The sequence below is a fragment of the Rhinolophus hipposideros genome (genome assembly GCF_964194185.1).
Source record: "Rhinolophus hipposideros genome assembly, chromosome: 21".
NCBI lineage: Eukaryota > Metazoa > Chordata > Mammalia > Chiroptera > Rhinolophidae > Rhinolophus > Rhinolophus hipposideros.
Window position 1 is genome coordinate 27,999,565 of NC_138067.1, and position 24,392 is coordinate 28,023,956.

The window sequence follows — 24,392 nt, forward strand, 5'->3', positions numbered from 1 at the left end:
ACATATGGCGTACTCGGCAGGATACGGTGCTGGCCAAAGCTTTCCGAAGGGCAGTGGAGCAGTTTGTGCGTATGAAAGCTCAGTCTGAGGAAGACCAGGAGGAGCAGCTGCCGGAGAGCTCGACCCCCGTGGAGGGGTGGGAAGATGTGGACGGTTCCCCAACCAGCAGAGGCCGGAGAAAGCAAAGGTTGTTGCCGCCGAGTGGGCTGGGAACTGTTTGCTGAGGCAGCCCGGATGTGGGACTTGCCCCAGGAAGAAATGCTTGCTGAGTCCTCCTTGGGAGATGAGGGTGAGGTCAAGGTCGTCCCTCACCCCCAGGACAGCCCTGGAGAATGACTATGGACTATGGGGAATTGCCTTCCATCCCTAATTTAATGGACCGCTTGACTGTTTGGGAACATACCACCATGTAGTGGGACTGGCGGATGTTTGCTTTTGTGTCTTGACTGGCCGCCATTGATAATATGTAAGCACCTTGATGTGAGCCGCTGTTGTTCCAGCACGGTACCCCGAGAGGCCCAGAGAGAGAGTGGCAGTGCCCTGAGAGGCCCTGGCTGTGTCCAGGAAGTCTGGCTGTGTCCAGAGAGAGTGGCAGTGCCCTGAGAGGCCCTGGCTGTGTCCAGGAAATCTGGCTGTGTCCAGAGAGAGTGGCAGTGCCCTGAGAGGCCCTGGCTGTGCCTGGGGAGACAGGTGGTACCCTAAGAAGCCCAGGAAGTCTGGCTGTGCCCAGAAGTACTGGTGGTACCCTGAGAAACCCTGGCTGTGCTCAGAGAGCCTGGCTGTGTCCAGGATATTGCATTCATCTCCAGGCTCCTCGCACAGGGCCCCTCGCGGAAGACACTTGTCGCGTAGATTGTGAGGCGAGACCCTGTAGGGGTGGAGTGTGGGGACAGAGCCCCAAAAAGCAGTTTCCAGGCTCTCGGTCTCACATAGAAAGGTGCTGGCTCGGATAGTAAATGGCCATCAACTGTGATCAGATGGCCATCAGCTGTGGCTAGTTGGCCGTCAGCTGTAACCCGTAAGCCGTTGGCCACTAATATAACTGCTGTGGCTACGCTAGCAGAAAAGAATGGGGGCTAGCAAGAGCAGATTGCAGAGAGGCGGATGCCGCCGGTGAGAATATAGTAGTATGACTCCCCGACTTATGGCTCCGTGGGTGTTCCTTTTTGGCCTCACCATGTCCTGTGTTCTTATGTGGGGAGTGGGAGCTGAGACCCCACCGGACGCCCCGTACGACAAATGGCGCAGAGAGCAGGGTCCCCTGTGTCACAGACATGTTCCTTCTTCCTTCTCTAGTCTTGCCATCTCCCTCTGGTCCTCCACTGGCCGATCCCAATAAGGAGCCAGGTGGCAAAGGAGAAATGCGGTTTGCTGAGTCCCCAGCCCAGCACCAAAAGCTGATATAAAAGGGTGAGTTTGAATCCGAGAAACAGGTTAGTATCTGCTACCGTCCGTCCCCTTGGGCCATTCAGCATCCACACGCACACACTTCTAAACATGTTTAAACTTCCCATAACAAGAAAAACAACTCTATTTCTGCTTAACGAATTGCAAACATCCTTTGTACAAAAAACGTTCTCACCCTTTCTCCAAAAGGAGAAAAAGTCCCAGCCGACATCGTATGTTTCTGGGAGATAGTCACACTCTTCACTCATCCCGACTATCTTACTTATACTAACTGGAATTGAGTCCCAGATCCATCTGAATATTCTGGTATTTCCAGACTAAACACTTCAAGACTGAATCCCGTATACAATAAGAGCAATGAGGAGAAAGAAGGAATGGGTACACATACATCAAAGAAGAAAATATGCCTAACTGCTCAGTCACTTGTTTCTATAATTGATCACAAGGATGTAATTAATAAGCGTCATTCTTCCTCTTTATGGTCCATGTTTCCTCCTCCCTCAGACAGGATCTCAGATGCTAAGGCTTCATACCTTGTAGGGTGACCCAAAACTTCATTGCCTAAAGGGTCTACATCTTCCTGCCTTTTCGAGGTGGTTGTAGTTTTCCATTAAAGTTTGTCACTGGACATAGAAGTGCTAAAAGATGCCCGTGGGTTCCACATCTTTCCCCATTACCCATTGTGTAGGAACAGCACAATGCCCCTTTGTTCCCAAGATCACATGCATGCGCCAGGAGAGGAAACTCCTTTGCCTGTTTAGTGGTAAAATTACCAGGTTGTTGCAATTTCTTTATTAATGGAACCACTGCTGTGTTCCCTGGTGAGAGCATTCCTCCTTGGGTAACTCAGGCCTCCAGGGCTCAAAACTGAGGGATAGGAAGCAAAACATCTATGAATGCATTACTGGGTGTGACAGTGAGGGGAGCCACTCTCTACCTCTGCTTGATTCCAGACCACACATTCTGAGAGCAACAGCCCCATTGAGTGGTCGTGGATTCAAAACATACATTACATTTGTAAGATGGAGTGTTGTATTTCACTTAGGGCCATAACTGAGTCTTTTTTTTTTTTTTTTTTTTTTTTTTAAGATTTTATTGGGGAAGGGGAACAGGACTTTATTGGGGAACAGTGTATACTTCTAGGACTTTTTTTCCAAGTCAAGTTGTTGTCCTTTTAATCTTAGTTGTGAAGGGTGCCATTCAGCTTCAAGTTGTCCTTTCAGTCTTAGTTGTGGAGGGTGCCATTCAGCTTCAAGTTGTTGTCCTTTCAGTCTTAGTTGTGGAGGGCGCAGCTCAGCTCTAGGTCCAGTTGCCGTTGCTAGTTGCAGGAGGCGCAGCCCACCATTCCTTGCAGGAGTCGAACCGGCAACCTTGTGGTTGAGAGGACACGCTCCAACCAACTGAGCCATCCGGGAGCTCAGTGGCAGCTCAGCTCAAGGTGCTGTGTTCAATCTTAGTTGCAGGGGGCACAGCCCACCATCCCTTGTGGGACTCAAGGAATCGAACTGGCAACCTTGTGGTTGAGAGCCCACTGGCCCATGTGGGAATCGAACCAGCAGCCTTCGGAGTTAGGAGCACGGAGCTCTAACCGCTTGAGCCACCGGGCCGGCCCATAACTGAGTCTTAAGTAGACCATTCTACCATTTGATGATGCCTGCTGCTCCTGTGATGGGGTGTGGGCTAAGACCAGTGAATTCCAGAGGCACGAGCCCACTGCCCCATTTCTTTTACGGGGAAGTGGTATCGTCTACATTAAATAATGCTGTGCAGAATATCATGAGGATGAATAAGACATGCCATAAATTCCTGGATTGTGGTTCTGGCAAAGCATTGGGAAAACCTTCTGGCTTCTGCCCCAGGATGTAGAGAGCTGGAAGCTGCATTGCTCTCACCTCCACAATGAAAAAGAGCCAGAGGAACTTCAAATTCACGACTTTCAGTAACTTACCAGAGAGGTGAGGTCACAGAACAATCAAAATCTAAGGAGATTCAGAGAGAGAGAGGAGAGACACACCTCATTTAGTTGTTAGGAACAAAGTGAAATGAAATCAGTATTTTTTTAGAAGTTCTAGGTATATATCTCCAAACAGAGACACACACATACATACATATCATCATATTCTAAATTAGCAGCTGTTTTCTTACTATTCGGATAAATACGGAACTAGACTAAAATTATTATTTGAAAATATAAGAGAATAGAAAAAGTGTATGAAAACATGTTTATTACAGTATAATAATTGTTTTTTATTAAGGCTTTATACAAAAAAAAAAAATTCCACAAACTGACAATGACTTAGAAGCATGCAAATATTTCAGGCTGGAGAGGTATGTTTGTTCTTTATGAATTTACACATAATAAACTGTCACAATATTTGACTCCAAAATGTATGTGCCAATCGGCTTGACATGATTAATAAATTGTATACTCAAGGACAATTTAAACACTGGTTTTAATTTTTGAGTCATCAAGTTCAGTCAATAGAGAGATATATTTAAAAAACAATCTCTAAGGTCAAAAAAATCTTTAGGAAGAAACTATGTACCTATGTACATCTGAAGATCAAGGAGTAAAAATCCACTCTTGATGAATTTTATACACCACTAAGCAAAGGATGTTTAACATCCATCACACATCTGTTTCAAAAACAGCATGTTACCAGAATTATACATTTCTTTACAATAAACATTACAAATAAACATTACAGTATTAACAACTATAGCGAACCCATTGGAATGAGTTCCAAAATACGTTAACTCCCACAAGGAAGGCACCCCTGAGCCGTATCTCAGGGCATCATCTATTTTAATCTTGGGGCTTTAAGAACATCTTCATTGCTTTCACTGGTTTTATGTCTCCATTTTCATCTTCTTCATAATTGGCACGGTCTCTTTTCTTGGCAAACTTTTTTCCAATTGTCCCCACCAAGGTCTCGTATCTGTTAAGAATGCAGATAGAACACGTTTGAGTTCAAATAAAAAAGTAGGAATTAAGTCTTGTCAAGAATATCACCAAACATGCAACATGGGATGGCTGGATGGCTCAGTTGGTTAGAGTGTGAGCTCTGAACAATAGGGTTACCAGTTTGATTCCCACGTGGGCCAGTGAGCTGCGCCCTCCACAACTAGATTAAGGACAATGAGCTGCCGCTGAGCTTCCGGAGGGGCAGTCGGATTGCTCAGTTGGGTAGAGCGTGAGCTCTCAATAACAAAGTTGCCGGTTCAATTCCCACATGGGATGGTGGGCTGCGCCCCCTCCAACTAAAGATGCAAATGGTCACTGGACTTGGATCTGAGCTGCACCCTCCACAGCTAGACTGAAGGACAATGACTTGGAGCTGATGGGCCCTGGAGAAACACAGTCTCCCAAAACTCCCCAATAAAAAAATGAGAAAAAAAAATCACCAAATATACAACAAAGAGTGAGAAGAATCAAAACTATAATTAAAATAAACTGGTTTATGAGCTTTTCTAAGAATGATTAAACTCTCCACTCTTGTTTATTTTTGGATTATCCTAAGTAAACTGAGATGTATATTCGAAATATGTATTGGAAGCAGCACTAGAAATGAGCCCTCAACTGCTAGCCTGTGACAGGTATGGAGATCCCCCAGGCCATGGTAGAGAAAGCAGAAATGGCCATCTTCCTGCCGGGTAGACCGTGGGGTAAGAGGAGAGCACACGCGAAGGCCCATGCATACTGGGCCCAGATAACAAAGCTGTTCCAAGGTAATGGGTACCTTCTAGCCATTTCTTCATCAGACACGTCGAGCTCCACTGTTTCATCTTCAACTTCCTCTGCTTTGTTCTTAGCGTTCATCTGAAGCATTAATTTCTGGAAAATACACCAACACTGGCTATCAGGGCTGGAAAAGGCTTGTGAAAGGAACTGGTGTCAAATGTACTTGAAGGCAGAGAAACAGAAGTCACAGAATTTACAGGACTAGTCAAAATTTATAAGGGATTCTCTGTAAAACTTAATTCCACAATGTGCTAACATAAGTCAGCTCTGAATGAAACAAATACTAAGACAAAGCCCTACTAGAATAGACCTCCTGTTAATGAATTCAAACTGTATTTAAGGTAATAAATCTTATTAGTTATTTACATGTAAAGCAGGCACACTGCTACACACTCTAGTGAGTGGGGGAAAGAAAAAGTAAACTTTCAGATTTCCTCCGAACTTCCAATCTTTGAGTCAAATGGAAGAAGTACTACAGTCAAGAGTAATTTTCAATGCAATGTTTTGGTGGTGGTGGTGCTGGGGGTACCAAATATTTTCTGGATAGAAGAACTGGAAGGCTGGCCCTGGAACAATGGGGAGGACCTGTCTCACCCCCAAACATAAGGGTGGATAATGCATCCCAACATGATATCCATGTGCCATGGGTTTCTCCTCCATCTTTTTTTCTCACATTAACCTTTTCTTGACAGTTACCCTCTGGCAGATTTATTTAAAAAAAAAAAGTATAATACTTTATTTATATCAAAGGCTAGACATTTAAAGGAGCGAAAATAAAATAATTTCAGGAATACAAGCTTTGTGAGGGTATATACTTGGGTTCCCTACTGCATTTCTAGTGCATCAAGAGGGCTGGTGAGCCACAGGTGCAGAATACATATTTACTGAACAAATAAACTTTATGCCAGGTGTCACTAGAAATATATACAGTATTAAATGTAGTCTAAATACATCCTGCATATAAGTACTCTCAAGTAGGTATTTTTTTTTTCATACCCAGGCATACTGAACTTTTCTGACATTTTACGACAGCTCAGATCTGCAAGCCAAACAGTTCCCCAGGGAGAAGTACTCAGTGGTACAGAGTGCCAGTAATTTAAATCATTTTCTAGTGACCTCTCACATCAAATACTGTGGGCCATATCAACTCCTTTTCCCATGTCCCAGACACACTTTGGAGTGCGTGTCTACCCACAGCCACAGGCTCTGGCCATCACACACCACAATCTTCGCTTTTTTCCCCTTTGCCCCACTGTTCTCTCTTCCCAATCTAAAGCTTTATGCAGGCCAAAACAAGGAGAGCATACATTAAAAATAAACACTTTTTGTGTAGATTTTGTATAAAGTAAATTGAACACCTTAATTATCATATCAAAAAGGGGAAAAAAGGAAACCAACAGATAACCTTTAAGTAAACGGTGGCACTTAGCTTTGTTTGCTGTGGGCCTGCACAGACATCCTTACAGAAATAGTTTGCAACCAAGGAGATTCTGCTCACCAGGGGACCTTTGGCAATGTCCGGAGACATTTTTGGTTGTCACAACTGGTATGTGTATGTAGGTGCGCGCGCATGTAACTAGCACCTAGTGGGCAGAGGCCAGAGGCCAGGGATGCTGCTAGATGTCCCACAATGCACAGGACAGCACTCACCACGAAGAATGACCTGGCTCCACGTCAACAGTGCCCAGGGCTAAGAAACCCTGGCTTTTACATGTTAGCCATACAACTAATGCTTTATATCAGAAAAATCCATTTGGTTGGTCACATACCTGAATGGATGGCTTTTAATACACAGCCAGAGTTCTAATATTTGTTAAATGAAGTCCTGTACTTCTTTATAAACTTGAGGCAGGAAAATTCAAATAAATAGCTCAGTTATAAGGTGAATGTTTACTTTTCAAACAAACTTCCCAAAGAATTCATTTAAAAACCTATTTATAAGGTTGGATTAAAACCTATCCATTAAAAAGTCAAACTACTAAATTTTTAAGTAACATTTTTCCATTAGAAAATGTATATTATAAATGCCAGGAAATAATTTTTCGTAATAGCATCATCATGTGAATAAAATCCTGACATTCCTGTAAAAGACCCGAGCTGAAATTCGAACACTTACAATGGCACTGTCAGGGGCGGATACTGCTATGTTAAATTATCCACTCAATTCTACCATAACACTAGACTGCAATGCCTGCGATTTCCTTAAATAGCTATGGCAATATTTCAAGGCTTGTTATTTTCTATATAATGAGGAGAAATGGTACCTGGTGGGGAGGGGGGGACCTAAACCCAATTATTAGCAGAAAGAATTCAATTGGAACATTTTAAAATTTGAAGCAATTATATTTAATACCTCAACCTCAGGATTAAATCCTCTGAATGACATTCTTCCATAGAGAAGATCTTCGCATAACAAGAAACTCTGCTCTTCTATTATGAAACTCCTGAGTGGAAAAAACGAACCTGTATTAATAGCATGTCTACTTGTAAGAAAGCAAATATAAGTCAAGATTTCAAATGAAAAATCGATCTTACAGTTCTCAGTAGAATCAAGTAAAAATACAGCAAGATTTCTCACCGAGGGTTAGAAATAAAAAGTGACTAATTTGGCCAGCAAAGGTACTAGGAGACAAGAGCTGCAGTCTGGAGGCACAGCCTCTTCTAAATACTACGTTTAATTTACATAAATGCCTATACAATGTAGATACCTAAAGAATTTATAAGCCTGAATTTTCCAAATTTGAAGTAGTTTCCTTGACGTTTATGCCCCCCACCAAGTTCTTACTAAATACCCAGAAGTCAGAGTCCTGGGCAGCTTTAATAGTTTCTTAGTTGGAACTCTTGGCTATGAACGACGACTGACCCTGGATGACTTAAGCAGAGAAGGAATTCATTGTAAGTCTACTGGGTATCTCAAAGAATCACTCGGAAAGCTGGATGAATAGAACTGGAAAATGGGCAGAAATAAGGGTGGAGAGGTGGTCGACCCAAAAGTAGTATCAGGCTATAAAACGCTAGTAAAAATGACGCTGCTGCTGCTACTGAGAGGGATAAATGCTGGACACCACAGACGGCATTAGGTAGACCACTCTGGCCCTGGAAACAGTATGCAGGTGTGGAATGCTTCGGTCTTCAAAAAGGGATTCTCCTCTGAGTTACCAGTTCATGACCCCAATCCCAGGTAAGCATACCTGACTACAGTCCTGCTATCAATCATAAAGCACGCTAGGAAAGCACGTACCTGGCCTTTATGGCTTCTTGGTGGAAAGCAGGCCCTGCTTTTTGTCAAGAGTCACTCATTCATTTACTCACTCAGCAAACACTTATTAAACCGAACTGCATGCCAGGCAGTTCTAAAAGCTGGAAAGAGAGCAGTGAATAAGAGGTCCTCTGCTCTCATGAAGGTTACATTCTACAGAGTGGTGCCAGATAATAAATAAAATACTTATATAATGAATAAAAAGGAAGCTGATGAATCCACTCCTGGCCAGAAGGGAGTAACTGGTACCAAACTACCCCTCCTACTGTAACCAATTAGAGAATGGAACAAAATAGGAAACAGTGAACAAGTCAAAGCATAGGGCTGTGATTCCTGAGAGAAGAAAACCAAACGAAGTGAGCCCCATGAATGCCCACCTTCTGACTGGATGTAATTTGTAGACTGTGAAGCAGGGGACGAGAGCTCAGAGCCCAGTCTCACTGAACTGAAGGTACAAATCGATGTTTGGGGCTACAGAGGTGGCTAAAATATATGGATCAAGATACCAGAGAAAGAGAGATGCACAAAGGAATTCCAGAAATGAATATGAAGTCCCTTTGAATCTTTGGCTGAATACCACGTTTCCCCAAAAATAAGACCTAACCGGAAAATAAGCCCTAGCATGATTTTTCAAGATGCTCGTAACATAAAATAAGCCCTAACATATTTCCCCTAAAATAAGACTGGGTCCTATATTAATTTTTGCTCCAAAAGCCGCATTAGGGCTTATTTTATATTACCAACATCCAGAAAAATTATGCTAGGGCTTATGTTCCAATTAGGTCTTATTTTCAGGGAAACATGGCAATAGGCTGTACATGAGCTGGGTAAGTCCACAGTGCCAAGGGAAAAATAATGATTTCAAGGAGAAGAATTAACTGGTGCATTAGTTTCCTAGGGCTGCTGTAACAAATTAACACAAAATTGGTGGGTTAAAGCAACAGAAATCTATACTCTTGTAATTCTGGAAGTCTGAAATCCATTTTCACTGGACCAAAATCAGATGTTGGCAGGGCTGCACTCCCTCTAGTGGCTCCAGGAGAGAATTCATTCCCTGCCTCTCCAGCTTCTGACAGCCAGCATTCCCTGGATAGTGATTGCATCACTCTAGTCTTTGTCCTCCATGGTCACTCTGCCTTCCCTGTGTGCATGAAATCTCTCTTTGCCTTCCTTTATAAGGATATATGTAATTACATTCAGGACCCACTCAGATAATCCAGAATAATTTCCCCGTCTAAAGATCCTTAAGTTAACCATACTGGCAAAGTCAATTTTGGCATATAAGGTAACACAGATTCCAGGAATGAAGGCCTGGATATTATCTGGGGACCACTTTCCAGTCCACCACACGTGAGAAAGAAAATTTACCCTGGAATTGTACATTGCACAAAGACCTTGCCCAGAGGAGGGAAATATTTGACTTGTGTCTACCCAGAGTGGAGAGACCAAGCTGAATAATCTGTGACAATGAACAGAAAGGTCACATCATAAGAGTGCGGCTAATCTAGCTCTACAATAAAGGCTATAAAAGCTACTCTAACAAAAACAGGGCTCAAGCTGATTGGCATGTACATTAACTGCCTAATGGAACAAACTTCAACCCTTTATTAAGGAAAACATCAAAATCCGGATGCTCAGCAATATAACACAATATGTAACACACAATTAAAAATTACTAGACATGTAAGGAAGCAGAAAAATGTGACCCATTAACAGAAGGAAAACAATTCAATACAAAAAGAATGATGATAGAATTAGTAGAAAAGAACTTTAAAATAGCTATTATAAATCTGTTCAAAGATTTAAAGAAAAATATGAATGTAAGGAAGACACAAATAGGAACCTGAATTAAAAAATGGGAAAACATTAATGTAACAGAATAAAGTCCAGAATTAGACTTTTGATTTTTGACCAGAGCATCAAAACAATGCATGAGTCAAAGGAAGTATTTTCAATAAATGGTACTGGGACCACTGGCTATCTAAAGAAAAAAATGAACCTTGATTCCTGCCTTACACCACACACAAAAAATTAGAGACAGATCACATATAAAAATATAAAAGCTAATACAACAAAAATTCTCGACAAAAACACAGAGAATATATTTGCAACCGTGGTACAGGCAAAGATTCACTAAACAGGATCTAGAAAGAACTAACTTTATAAAAGGAAAAAAGTTAGTAACTGCTCATCAAAAAAACCCAGAAAATAAATAGGCAAGTAACAGACTGGAAGAAAGTATTAATGATCTGGCAAAGGATTTGTATTCAGAATATAAAGAACTTCTATCTGTATAGAAGTATGTAAGCTCTACTTTAAAAAGAAAATAAAAATCCCATATAAACATCGAACTCTAGTTAAGGGATAAAAATGTACTGACACCTGCTACTTACTGTGAAATACATCAAAAATAAAACAGATGACAGATGTGTAGAGGAGTGGGAAAATATGTGATACGGACTGTTAGAAAAAAAGACAGAAACACATCATTTAAAAAAAATGGACCAAAGATTTGAATAGGGACTTCATAAAGGTAGATATGGAAATGGCTAATAAGCACATAAGCATTTTTGTAACCAGGAAATTAGTCACCAGGAAAATTCAAATTAAGAACCATAAGGAGAATAGGTAAAATAAAAAAGATTAACACCAAATATTGGAAGGGTGTAGAACAACCAGAATTCTTATATTTCCTTAGTGAAAGTGTAAAATGGTACAATTACTTTGGAAACTGGTCTGAAAGCTTCTCATAAAGTTAAATACCAACCTGATGATCCAGCAATTTCAACCTTTAACCAAGAGACATGCAAACAGAATTCTATCCAACTCATACAAATTATTTTTATCTAAAGAATTTGTCTTTGGTTGCTTTATGAAGTGTGGTCTAGGCAGGCCTCTTGGATGGGGTGACATTTGAGCAAAGTCTAGAAGACAGTGAGGAACAAGAGGATACCTAGGGGAAGAACACCTGAAGGACTAGTTAAAAGTAAAGGCCGAGTGGGGGGAATGTAGGAATGCAAGCGGCCTGAGAGACAGAATTTCTAGACTAAAGCAGGCCTCTATGACTGGAAAGCTGTGAGAGAAGCTAATAATGGTAGGAGGTCAAAATTACTTTCACGATAACACTAAGACATTGTCTTTTTCACTATGTTGACATTTGTACAGTGTGCAAAAGTGATTATGGGTAAAATCACACTTTAGTATGAATTAATGTAGTGATACCAGACTGTACTAGCAGTCATTGCATTGTTCACTATTGACTTCCATAGTTAAAAAAAATAAAAGCCAATAATTATGTGCTTGATTAAGCAGTAAAAATTTGTCACTAATCTCCAGCCCTTGATTACACTTCATAAAATATTCTCTACACAAAACAGGAAGTATATATAATAAGGTACTTGTGACTGCTGAGGTATGATGACTGTTTTGAGAAAATGCACTTGTGTGATCAAGTTGTGAGTTAAACTAGCTACATTTTTCTTGGTACACTTAACTATGCTTATTCAGACTTGGGTATTTGGCAGATATTTTCCTGAAAATGAATAAAGTAAACTTGTCACCTCAAGGGAAACAACTGACAATACTTGTTCCCAATAACAAAATTCAAGCTTCCAAGCAAAAATTAGAATTTTGAATAGCTTGTATATGTCACTTTGGGCTTGACAGCCTCCCAATACTTAAAGGCTTTTCTGATGAAGCCCATGGTGATATTAATGAATGTGATTTTTGATATTGTACAATGAAATGAGTTATTTGAAAAATCTATATACCTCATTAAACTAATACATTCCAAATGAGAAATACATGATGCTATGAAATTATGCATGAACAAAAGATCCAGTCAAAATGTAAGATAGACCAAGGATTATGAAAAGTTCATTATTTTCAGATTCCACACTTCAGTTAACTTTTAAGAAACTGCAACTTACTGAGTTTTGAGTAGCATCAAAGAATTATCTGAAAAAGCTATTACAACAGCCCTCCCTTTTTAACTATATCACCTGGGTGAGGGTGGACTTTATATACGTCAACCAAAATGACATGCTACAACAGGCTGAATGTAGGAGTTAAAAGAATCCACCTGTCTCTAGTAAGCCAGACATTAAAGAGATTTGTAAAAATGTAAATCAATGCCACTATTCTCCCTAATAATTTTTTTGTCTTGGAAGTTATTTTTCATGCAAAACGAGTTATTTATGCTAAGTTGTGCAGTTGTTTCTTATTTGAGTATTTTTAAAAATTTGTTTTAATTTCTTACATAGTAATCATCGACACGACACAAAGAAAAGCTCTTTATGGTTTCTAAGTAATTTTTAAAAATGTAAATGGTCCTTGAGCCCCAAATTTTAAGAACTACTGCTCTGTAGGGTCCTCTCTCACGGGCCCTATCTAGCTCAGCCAGCACCACACTTCCTGCAGGACTGTCTCGCCCTGAGGGAATCTAAATTCAGGCACATTCTCCTGATCTTAGACTTCTAGCCTCTAAAACCAAGAGAAATAAATTTCTGTTGTGTATAAGCTACCCAGGTATTTTGTTACAGTAGCCCAAAAGAACTGAGACATTTACCTCCTAGGAAAGGAATCTAAATGTCATCGTTCTGGGGATAATGTGCTGTATTGGGGTAGGGGAATACTGAAAACAAGATAGAAATCGTCCTATCAATAAAAGTAACCAGGTTTCTGGGATACTTTGTGCTAACTTAGTCAAGGCATAAAATTAAATTACAGCTCCTTACCAGTAATGGCCCCTTTCTACACTCCCTGCTCCCAAATCCAAACCATCTCTGGCATTATCTTCCCTTCCTCACGAATATCTTCCATCCTCAGAGAAGCAGTAAAGAAAAGCAAGTACAAAGAGAAGCAAGCTCAGAAAACAAAGCACCTTTCTTTCCCTCCTTGCTGGTACCACACATTTCTATCTTTAGAGAAGGGTATCTAACCTTCCCCAAAAGATCCAGACGTTAGTCAAGTGAACAAGGGAATGTAATATGTTAAAAACAAAAAGAAAAGACATAAATATGCCTGAAGATAATAAGCAGCATTCAGTCATTTGACAAAGTTTAGGTAAAATTACCATACCACAGAGTGGTACCATCTTACTATGGTAAGAAATGCATCAAGGAGAAATGACACGTAGCTTCCAGAAGAATTTAGATAAATTAATGGATGATGTGAATCCACCACTTCTTTATTCAAAATTATTTCTCAAGTACCAACCAAGCTTAAAGGCAGAAGAGAAATTATCTAGTGCATTACCCCAGCCTTAGCAACAACGAGCTGAGTGACTGAGCAAGCTATTCTCTTAAGCTTCCGTTTCCTCAACTATAAAATGGATGAAATATAGTAGCCAGCTCTCAAGTTTGCTATGAGGATTATGTAATTAAGATGTATAGTGCTTAGACCATCTCCTAGCACACACAATAGATGCAACAAATGTTAGCTAAGATGATTGGCATTAATAGTAAACATTTAAAAACACACACAAACAAAACGCTCTTGACCTGCCTTTGAGAAGCTCAGCCTAACAAAGAACTCTGTTAAAAAACAAACAAAAACAACAACAACAAAAAACTGTTAGAGGCCTGAAGTACATACCTAATCTTTGGAACTTAATATAGAGAATACATTACAGATTTGCATAAAGGTTCCCAGTTATTACAAGACACATATGGGCTAGATTCCTTTATTCAATGTAAAAAAAGAACATATAAATGACGACCAACGGCCAGTACAAATGTATAAATCCAAGTAGACCTCTTATAGGTTTAATAATTTTAAGAAATCTAGTGGTAAGACTAACTGAAGAAACCGAACAGATGCTATTTCATGGGCTTTAGGACACTGGAATGAGTCCCACTTACAGGGATTTCCCTCTGAATGGCCAAAGTGTCAGCAAAAGAATTTCTAATCAACCTACTCCTTCTCTTTAAGCTCTGGCAAATCCAAGTACCAGTGCTCTTCACTAATGATTTTCTTTTCTTCCTCTTCTAGTTGTTTCTTGGTTTCGGAGTCCAGTCCCCTTTGCATGAACTGTCAAAACAAACAAAATCAGTGTCAGCAACTAATTTTCCCAACTTAAGAGCTAAAGAAAACTCGAATAATTTTATCCTTCCACTTGCTCCTCATTTCTCCAGGAATCCCATCTCATGATTGAAGGTGGGGGGAGGGTGATCAAGCAGCTTAACTCTGCCCTTGACAAGGTCACAGTAGGCTGGCTGGGAGCTTGCCAGAGCGGAAACAAAAGCAACTTGTGTACTTCCTTAAAAGATTTCAAAAAGACCTTTACCATATTTCAGTTTTTTGGATTTAATAAAACAGGCACCAAAAAAAACTGTATTCAATAAGTATCACACTATGTGTGGCCAGTTGTACATAATGGCAAGTGAGGAAGGACTAAGACAAAAGATTGATCCAACAGATTAAGCGAGGCAGGTGGAGAAAGAAAGGGAGGGGCAGTAAAAGGATGAGAGGCTCAGTATTTTCGGAATCTCTCGCTGACCCACAGAGCCCACTGGTCTTTGCACCTGCTGATCTCAGTCTGGGAATGCTCTTCTCACTCTCTTCTACCGGGTAACTGATATAGGTGAAGCTACTCCACCTCTGTGAAATTGTCCCTGATACAGGTACAACCAGCATCTCTCTCCTAGAAGCTTCCCACGGCACCCTCAAACCAGCACACTGCATTTTAATTTCTTGAGCCTCTGTCTCATCTCTTCGGAAGACCTTCGGGACCGGGACAGAGTCTCCTTCATCAGCACCAGCATAATGAATGCTGTGCAGTAAGGGCTCTATAAACGTAGACTGAAGCAAGGCTAGATCTGTAAGCTTGCTCAGCACTTACATCCTCTGAAATGCTTTCTTTTAAAATTTGTAGAAGCTCAACTCAAAGTACGCCAGTAAAGAAAACAGTAGTCCTGCTCCTAGTCTCTCCCTAGCACAAATAGCCCTATTTCCAGGGACAGGCGAACACACCAAGATGTCAATCACAGCAAAATGATAAAGTATCAATGTGGGGAAAAAGAAATTCAGGAAACACCCAGCAGTGAGGTCTAGGATTCCACTGGTTTCCCTTTATCCTCATTTCTTTCCCTTATCCAGGCTCCATATTACTTTTCCCTCCATTCTAACTCTTCCAAAACCACCATCATTTTTAGACCTAATGCTTTACCAATGACTACGGAATGAAATGACAAAACTTGAAAAACGCTCACAAATAAAATAAAGGGATGACATCAAGTTCTGATGCAGATGTGGGGAAGCTGGGTCTCCTCTGTGGAAAACAGCTCCACCGTTTCTTACATGAACTTACAATATGACCCAGCAATTGTCCTCTCGGGCATTTATCTCATACGAATGAAAACTTACGTTGATTTAAAAACTCATACACAGACATTCACAGCAGCTGTATTTGTAGTAGCCCCAAAATGGAAACAAAAATACTCTTCAGGGGCAGGCCCGGTGGCTCTGGTGGTTGGACCGCTGTGTGCCGAGGTCGCAGGTTCGATTCCCACAGGGGCCAGTGAGCTGCGCTCCCTCCAGCTAAGACTGTGAACAACAGTTCTCCCTGGCGCTGGGCTGCCGGTGAGCTGCTGTGAGTGGCGGATGCGGCCGAATGACTGCCTAAGCCTCTGGGAGCACAAGGCTCATAATACCAGCATGGGCCAAGGAGCTGTGTCCTACACAATTAGACTGAGAAACAAGGGCTTGAACCGGAATGGGGTGCAGGGAAGGCGGGAGTAGGCGGAAGAAGGAGAAAAAAAAGTACTCTTCAACAGGTGAATGGTTAAAATAAACTGTGGTAGATCCACAGCATGGAATACTACTCAGCAACAAAAAGGAAGGAACTACTCATATCCTCAACAACTTAGATGGATCTCAAGGGAATTATGCTGAGGGAAAAAAGCCAATCTCAAAGCTTACATATTGTATGATTCTGTTTATATAACATCCTTGAAATAACAAAATTACAAAAATGGAGAACAGATTAGTAGTTGCCAGGGGTTAGGGATGACACAAGGACGTGCGTGTGGTAGCTTGAGGGAACCTGTGGTGATGAATAGTTTTGTATCTTGAATGTGGTGGTAGATGAATCTACACACAATAAATTGTATGGACGTATCACACACTCACAAACGCACACACATGAAGGAGTATATGTAAAATGGTGAAATCTGAGTACGCTCTGTGGATTGTACCACTGTCAATTTCCTGGCTTTGCACTGTTTGTTCACCTGTCCTCATTCTTTTACTTCTGTACCTACATCCTTATCACGGGAAAGAACTGGTAGTTTGTGGAAAGCATAGCCAGTCCTTCTGCCTCTGTGATTCAACGTTATGCTTCCATTTTCTGCCTGAGAAAATGTGTTCTGGTGAAGGCCCAGGACAAGTGTCCTTCGGTAAGCCTTTCTTGCTTCTACCACAGCCTTATTATAAACAGTGCCTTATCGTTCATTATGCTGCTTCTGTCTCCCAAAAGACTGAGGTTCTGAACGTAGACCATGTCTCTTGCTCATCTTGCATTACTGGTACTTGGGCCACACCTGGTACACAGAAAAGAGTTCACTAAAGCTTCTCTGAATGTAACCGATTCTAGATCTGTCTTATTTTTCCAGATTTCTTTTCTGGATGGTTCTCTGTAAGGCCAGATGTCTCACTTCATCACTCATGTTCTTGGTAGTAAAATTCACCAATCTTGCCAACTGCTCTTTTTTCTATTTTTAAGTCAAGTAGACATTCTTTATGGTACACAAAATAACCATATACATATAAGTATGTACAGAAACACATACACACACACACACACACACACACACACATTTCTAAGCATATGGAAAGGATAGAACACCCAGTGACTATGAATAAAGCAACTCCAGACTCAGACAGAAATTCAATTCTTCTGACTCCACAGCATCTAAGAACACACTTCAAAGCTAGTGATTTAGCTTTACTCACAACTGAGGACCTACAGCACGTATCACAAACTGCAGCCCTTAGGGTTGACTTCTGTTGTTGTAAAGAAAGTTTTATTGGAACAAAGCCACACTCATGTGGTTCTGAGGTACAATGGCAGAGTTGAGTGGTTGCAACTGAGACTGTTTGGCCCACAAACCTCAAGGATTTATCTGTCTCTTAACAGAAAAATGTCTTAAGAGTCCAAAAGAACTAAAACCACAAATAAGCACCCTCTCTACAACAATTCCATTACACTGACAGACATTCCACCTACACTCTTCCCTTTTTACTTCCCATCAGGATCGGGCTCCAGCCCAACAGCTGACCCAAGTCAGAGGACTTCAAGTACACTGGAAAATAACTGAGTCAAGATTAAATCCTCGACCCTCTCATTCTTGCTCTAAGCTCTGGCTGAAGCGCTATACTGTATACCGCAACATCAGGCCGCTGCTTCATTCCTTCTCATAAAACACTCCGCTCTATCTGTATGTATAGTGTCTCGTGCTAGCCTTTCAATAAGTTCTTTCTTATCAATGCCTGAAGTTGTTAACCCAAATAGAAAACCTGGGTTTTTTTTTTTTTTTCTCTCCTTTGCTTCCAATGTGTAGTCGAGTCTCTCTGAACCACTTGCGTGAGGTGAGTAATTTTAGTTAATTTCTTCATTCCTACTTCCAAAGTCAGGTCTTTGGTCTGAGCCCTGATGACCCAGCACGGCCTCATTTGACTTACCCAAGAGCTAAAACCACTGCTAAAATCTTTTCAGGGTCTGCTTTGTCAATCCACTTCACTTCTTTGAAATCTACATGATTACAAACCATAAGCCAAAAGAAAACTGTTCAGTAAAGATTCAAATTTTGCTAAAAGGCATGAAAGAAGTACTTTGGAAACTAAATTATGCTATGACTTACCCTCTACCCTCACCCTATCCATTCCTAGTTACACCTTAGCTCAACTCCACTCAAATTTTGCCCATGCAATATTTACTGTCCGATCTTTCAAAACATTATTTATGCCTTGCTTCCTCTTCTTGAAAATTCCACAATTCTCTAAACACGACATTTAACAGTTTACATCTATAAGTATTCAGCGACCAGAAGTAGTTAAGAGCAAGGGGCTCTGGTACCAGACTGCCTGAGTCTGAGTATTGTTTACACTTCTTATTAGCAGTAACTTTGGGCAAATTACTTCCCTGTTTCAGTTGCTATGACTGTTAGAGAAGGATAATAACTGCACTCACCTCAGAGAGTTATCACCGTGTTTCCCCAAAAATAAGACCTAGCTGGACAATCAGCTCTAATGCGTCTTTTGGAGCAAAAATTAATATAAGACCCGGAATTATATTAGACCCGGTATATATTATATTGATTATATTATGTTATATGACCCGGTCTTACATTATAGTAAAATAAGACCGGATCTTATATTAATTTTTGCTCCAAAAGATGCATCAGAGCTGATTGTCTGGTTAGGTCTTATTTTCGGGGAAACACGGTCTGTGGATTTCTTGGGTTGATACATGCAAAACATTTAGAACTGTGTCTGGCACACAGCAAGAACTGTAAATGTTTGCTATTATTATTTAAGTTTTAAGGATAGGTTGTTTCCCTTATTTTAATTCCTGTGTTTAGTTTATCTATGCTTGTCTTTTTCTGCCATTTTGACATTATTTGGTTAAATTGATTCAATCTGAAATACAAAAATCAATTTTGCTGAACGTAACTCACTCTCACCCGAACTGTTATAATTCCATGGCAATGCCACTGTACCCCTCACTCAGATCATCTAAACTTCTAGATGGTCTTTTTGACTGCAATTTTGTCCTGTCGAGTCTTTCTTTCACCAACGTATTCTTCACAGGACAGTTAATGTAACTTTGAAAAGTAAGAGGCGCAGCTGATAACCGTTACCTGGGCTCCACAGCCTCCTAATACTCACAAGGCAAAGACAACAACTCCTTAATCTGGCCTAAAATGTCCTGCATGTTAATGACCCGTCTACATTTCCAGGCCCGTTTCTTGCTACTTGCCTTCAGGACACACTGAATTATCTTTAGTTCTTAAAAAATCACCATGGGTTTTTGGTTTGTGCCTCTCAAACTTCCGAACTCGCTCCTCCCGCCGTGTACGTCGCGTTCCCCAGCCTCCCACCCACCCTTCAGCCGCGCGGAAGCCCGCGTTAAGGTCCCCGACGGGCCGGCGCTTCCAGCGTCACCGCACGTAGGACGCTGTATCCTAACTGCTTGCTTGCGTGTCTGGGTCTCCCACCCGACCGCGGGCTGACAGAGAGAATACGCCGGATTTCTAATCCGGTTCCCGGTGCCGAACGCAGAGCAGACGCTAAGTGAATGAATGAGCGCGACAGGTGGATACCCTCCGGCGCTTCGCTGGTGCCCCCGCACGCCCAGGGCCTCGGCCTCGGCCAGGCCGGGAGAATCGGGAGGCCCTACCCTCCCGGCACGGCTCCCCAGGGTCTCTGTACCTTCATGCGCAGCAGGTTCTTGGACAACTTTGTCTTGCGCTCCGCCGCCATGCTGGCTTCCGCTAGGCCCCGCGCTCCTCCACGAGCCCCGCTGCGCAGGCGCGCTGCTGCGTACGCAGCGGCGTCATTTTACGTAGAGCGCTTCTCCTTGCCCTGTGGCCCCGCCCCTGCGTCTCGTGCGCGAGGGCGTCAGGGGCGCTTCGCGCGTCGCCTCCGGGAGCGCTTGCATCTCCTAGAAGCTCAGGGTAAGGGCGCGACCGCCCGCCAAGGGGCCGAGAATCGTAACGCCGGGAGGGAGACCCCAAAGAGGCTGAAGCCGGAGGAGGGCGCCGCGCTGGCCGCTGCGAGCTGTTGGCTGCCTTCCCCTGAGGGCTTCAACCCGGCCCCTCAGGCTCCGCACTGGGCAGAGCGACCCAGGGCCGGGCAGAGGCCAGTCCCCACCCGCCTTACGGACCCAGTCCTGTCGCGCGTCGTTGACTCAGTTGTCCTGGGGGGACCTTGGAGTCGGTTGCCTCCCCATCCCTTTCTTTCACGTATGTCTAACGTGGATGGCGGGCCATGTTCTGCACCACATGACGTGTAATGGTTCGTTTGATGTTCACGACCACCCGGTGGGGAGGTGCTTATCCCCCTGTGGCCGTTGAGTACACGGAGGTACAGGGAGGTTCCCTAACGAGTTCGAAGCCAGACTGAGGGAGGTGGGTCTGAGCCCTGGCAGCCTGGCTTCGGAAATACGGTGGGAAACCACGTTAAATTCACCTCGGAGCTCTTGTTGTGCGCATCTTTGAACCGCAACGATCTTTCTGTTAAGTAGGAAGAACAGCCAGAGATAATCAAAGAGGCATGAGAGCGAGAACACAACCTTCTTTTCGATTAAATCATTGAAAAGATGATAGCTTCAGCGCTCCGTACCCCGCCACGGTTTGCGCACCATTCACAGGTGCCACACTTCGGAAGACACCCAGCCTAATAGCATTTCAGCTGATAACGTGCACGATATGCCCGATTCTTGTGCGGGGTACCATACGGGCATTATTTAATCCTCGTAAGAACCCGGAAGAAGGTCTTAACTGTCATCATATGGGTAGGGACTCGGAGGCCCAGAGAGGGTAAGGCACTTGCCAGAGCTCACACAGCAAGGAAGTGTAAAGCGCTGAGATTCGGGACGCTTCATGAAAATGGAGCCCTGCCTCGGAAGGTTTTCTCACGGGATTAAATAAAAGCATAGTTTGGTAAGGGGTGATCAAAACTCATTCATTCACGACTCTGTGAGACACTGGGCTACCCTCTGTGCTACCGCAGTGCAGAAAAACACGTGACCTCCTTTTCCTGGAGCTGACATTCTGGTGAGTGCCGTGGAAGACAGAAAACGAGGAGGTGACAGTGACGTTAGGGGTTACTTTAGATAAGATGGTCTGCGATGGTTGGTGCGAGACGATCGTGCTAAGGCCTGAAAGTTAAGAAAAACCTGTTGTATGAAGAATGTTCTAAAAAGAGGGACTAGCAACTGCAGAGGTCCTTAAATGAGGATTAGAGTTGACCAAGTGGGGACAATAGAGGTGGTTACATGTTATGGGTTGAATTGTGTCCCTCCAAAAGTCATCTGGATTTTGGCTCAGAACATGACTACATTTGGAAATAGGGCCTTTAAAGAGGTGATAAGTTAAAACAAAACCTTTAGGGTAGGACACCAATCTGACTGGTGTCCTTATAAGAAGAGGAAATTTGGACACACAGGAAGACCTCAAGAATGCACATACACAGAAGAGAGGCCATGTGAGGACACAGCGAGAAGGTGCCCATCTGCAAGCCAAGGAGAGAGGCCTCAGGACAAACCTAACCTACCTACACCTTGATCTTGAATTCCAGCCTCCAGAACTGTGAGAAAGTAAAGTTTGGTTGTTTAAGCCATCCTGTCTGTACTATTTTGTTATGGAAGCCCTACCAAACTAATTACACCCCATAATTAGCTATAGGTTACAATTGTAATAAGAGTCCTATAGAAAAGTGCAGGGTTCACGAGAGGGTATAGCAAAGGCCTGCAAACCATTCTGGCTTGGAAAAGGGAAGGACTTGAATGGTGTGACATTTAAGTTGAGAACTGAAAGGGAAGGAGTTAGGCTGGGGAAAGGCCCTCCAATCATTCAATTTGGTGTTACCATCATTCCCAGTCATCCACAGAACACTTTTCATCTTGTGAAATGGAAACTCTGTACCTATTAAACAATAATTCCCCATTCCCTCCTCCCCCAGCAACCACTATTCTGTCTCTCTCTGAATTTGACTTCTCTTCGGGATTTTGAAAGAAGTTCTGTGGGATCAGAGGTGAAGAAGTGACTGCCATCTGCATCCAAGAAACAGCTGACTTTGAACTAGACCTTGAAGGATGAGCACATATCTTCTCAGTGTACAAGGATAATAATTTCTGACAGAAATAAGAGTATATGTACACTAGCTAAGGATGCTAGAAACTCTACACCTTCCCTATGGACGTCTTGCACACTGGATTTTGATTTGTTTTCCTGAAACATTGACTTCATTATGTCACTCTCCTACTCCAATATGTACAATAACTGTTATCTGAGGAATAAAGTTCAAATTCTCCAACCTGTCATTCAAATTTCTACATTTTTATTTGACAGTGAAAATATTTATAATTCAAACTAATCTTCAAATTCTCTTCATACCCATCAAAATGTAATGAATGAGAACTGATTTAAAAGCATGTGATAATGTAATTTTAACTTTGAATTAAACTCTCTGTTAGGGAAGGTAACTGATCTCTCTATGCTCCTAAATTGTAGAATAGAGTCTGGGTCTCACAATAATGGGTTAACCTGTTTTAGTTACACAGCCAAGGAAACATCATTTTGGGGAAGAGAAATTTCTATAGATATCCTCACAATTCTGAATTCTTTCATAATGGAATTTGTGGGAAGTATGAAAACTTCCCAATTCCTTCCAACTACTACATCCATCAAGAAAAGGTCCCGAGTCTCTGCAGTCTTGTAGCCAATTATATGTAAGGCTATTCAGCCCAGTACAGAAGGTGTAGTCATATGTAGCTACCAAACAGTTAAAATGTGGCTAATGTGACTCAGGAACTGAATATTTTAGTTAAATTTAAAAACTAGCAGTATAAAATATTTTCCTGTTATACACATATTTTGGTTTTGGAAGGACTGTATTTTACTTTAACTTTTGAAAATTTAGCATTTGAATAGAGATGGGCTGTAAGTGTAAAATACCACATTTCAAAGACTTGGAGAGAAAAAAAGTAAAATATGTTAGTATTTTTTCATATTGATTACATGTTGTAATAATAGTTTCGACATAGTCGTTTAAATAAAACCTGTCATTAAAAGTAATGTCAACGGTTTCCTTTTTAAAGCGGCTGCTAGAAAATTTAAAATTACATATATGGCTTGCATTTCCTCTTTCTTCTCTTCCTCCCTCCCCTTCCTTCTTTCTTTTCTATGTTAGCTTCTGTTATTTTGTTGTTTGGTAAGTGCCCGACATCGATAATAGCTTATTAGCTATTATCAAGATAAAATGGGGGTTTCTTAGAAGGATCCTGGGTAGTTCATAGAAGTAATGAAAAGGTCTGAGAACAAGGCCTAGTTAAAGGGATGGAAACCAAAGTGGTCCGGGGATCTGGTGAGCAAGAATTTAGTGCCACTGAAAGAACGATGAGCACCAGCTGACTTTTTTGCTCTTAGCATACTCAAGTTTTCAAAGTCTATAACCCAAAGAAGAGATAATCCTTAAAAGCAAAAACAGCAACGGCAAGGACAAATATATACTTAAGGCAGAAAAGAAGAGCACAGCCCTGAAGGACAAATAATTGGTAGAGTGTCAGTTGAGAAACTAATAGCCAAGATCAAATCTACTCTTTCTCATAAAATGTGCTCCCTCTTTCTGCTTCCCCATTTCATTTAATAAGCAAGTATTTATTGGCTGCCTGTTTATATGTAAATTGTGACTCAATTAGCGTAAAAATCGAGTGTAATATAGCCCTTCCGCTCTTACATTCAGCTACTTACCAAGTCATCAATTTTTTGTGGCTATCTTGACTAAATTCGAGCATTAATGCTAGAAGTGGCCTTACGGGACATGCAGGTAAATAATTACTAAACATCAGTTAGTGGTTATGACAATGGGGGAATTAAATATGTCAAAACCAAAAATTATTCTTGATTTTTGGATCATTCTGATGGTCAGCTAGGGTTAGAAAACTACTGAGCTGGATGAATCTCCTAGTTATATATACAAAATTGTGTCAACTCAGAATTCAGATTTGTGAACCTTCCATTTAGCTTTCTTTTTATTGTACTCCATCCTTTCTTTTCCATTGCCATGAGCCTATCCCTGAATTTAATGGCTAAATCTTACTACTTTCTGATTGCTATAGACTCCTGTTTTTTTCCTGCCTCCTGCCTTTTTCATTCTTTAACAAATGTTTTAGAGCATCTCTGATGTTCCTGGCATTTGGTAGGTGCTGGGGAAACTACCCCTTCTCTGAGAGTATGGATACAGGTCTTAAATACTGTCATG

General features: G+C 41.8%; 1 protein-coding gene across 2 annotated transcripts; it reads right to left on the reverse strand.

The window, feature by feature from the left end:
• Nucleotides 1–2,493: 2,493 nt before the first annotated feature.
• On the reverse strand, nt 2,494–19,945 carry MPHOSPH6 (M-phase phosphoprotein 6). 2 transcript variants are annotated; one of them, XM_081031819.1, is made up of 5 exons: nt 19,839–19,945; nt 14,326–14,438; nt 7,503–7,593; nt 5,148–5,242; nt 2,494–4,346 (listed from the first exon to the last, which is right to left on the reverse strand). In XM_081031819.1, the coding sequence occupies exons 1-5, from the start codon at nt 19,887–19,889 to the stop codon at nt 4,214–4,216; spliced, it is 483 nt and encodes a 160-aa protein (XP_080887945.1). In that variant the 5' UTR covers nt 19,890–19,945; the 3' UTR covers nt 2,494–4,213. The 2 variants fall into 2 exon arrangements, with proteins under 2 accessions (XP_080887945.1, XP_080887946.1); XM_081031820.1 differs by having other exon boundaries at nt 2,500–4,346; nt 14,359–14,438; nt 19,839–19,920.
• Between the last annotated feature and the right edge of the window lie 4,447 nt (nt 19,946–24,392).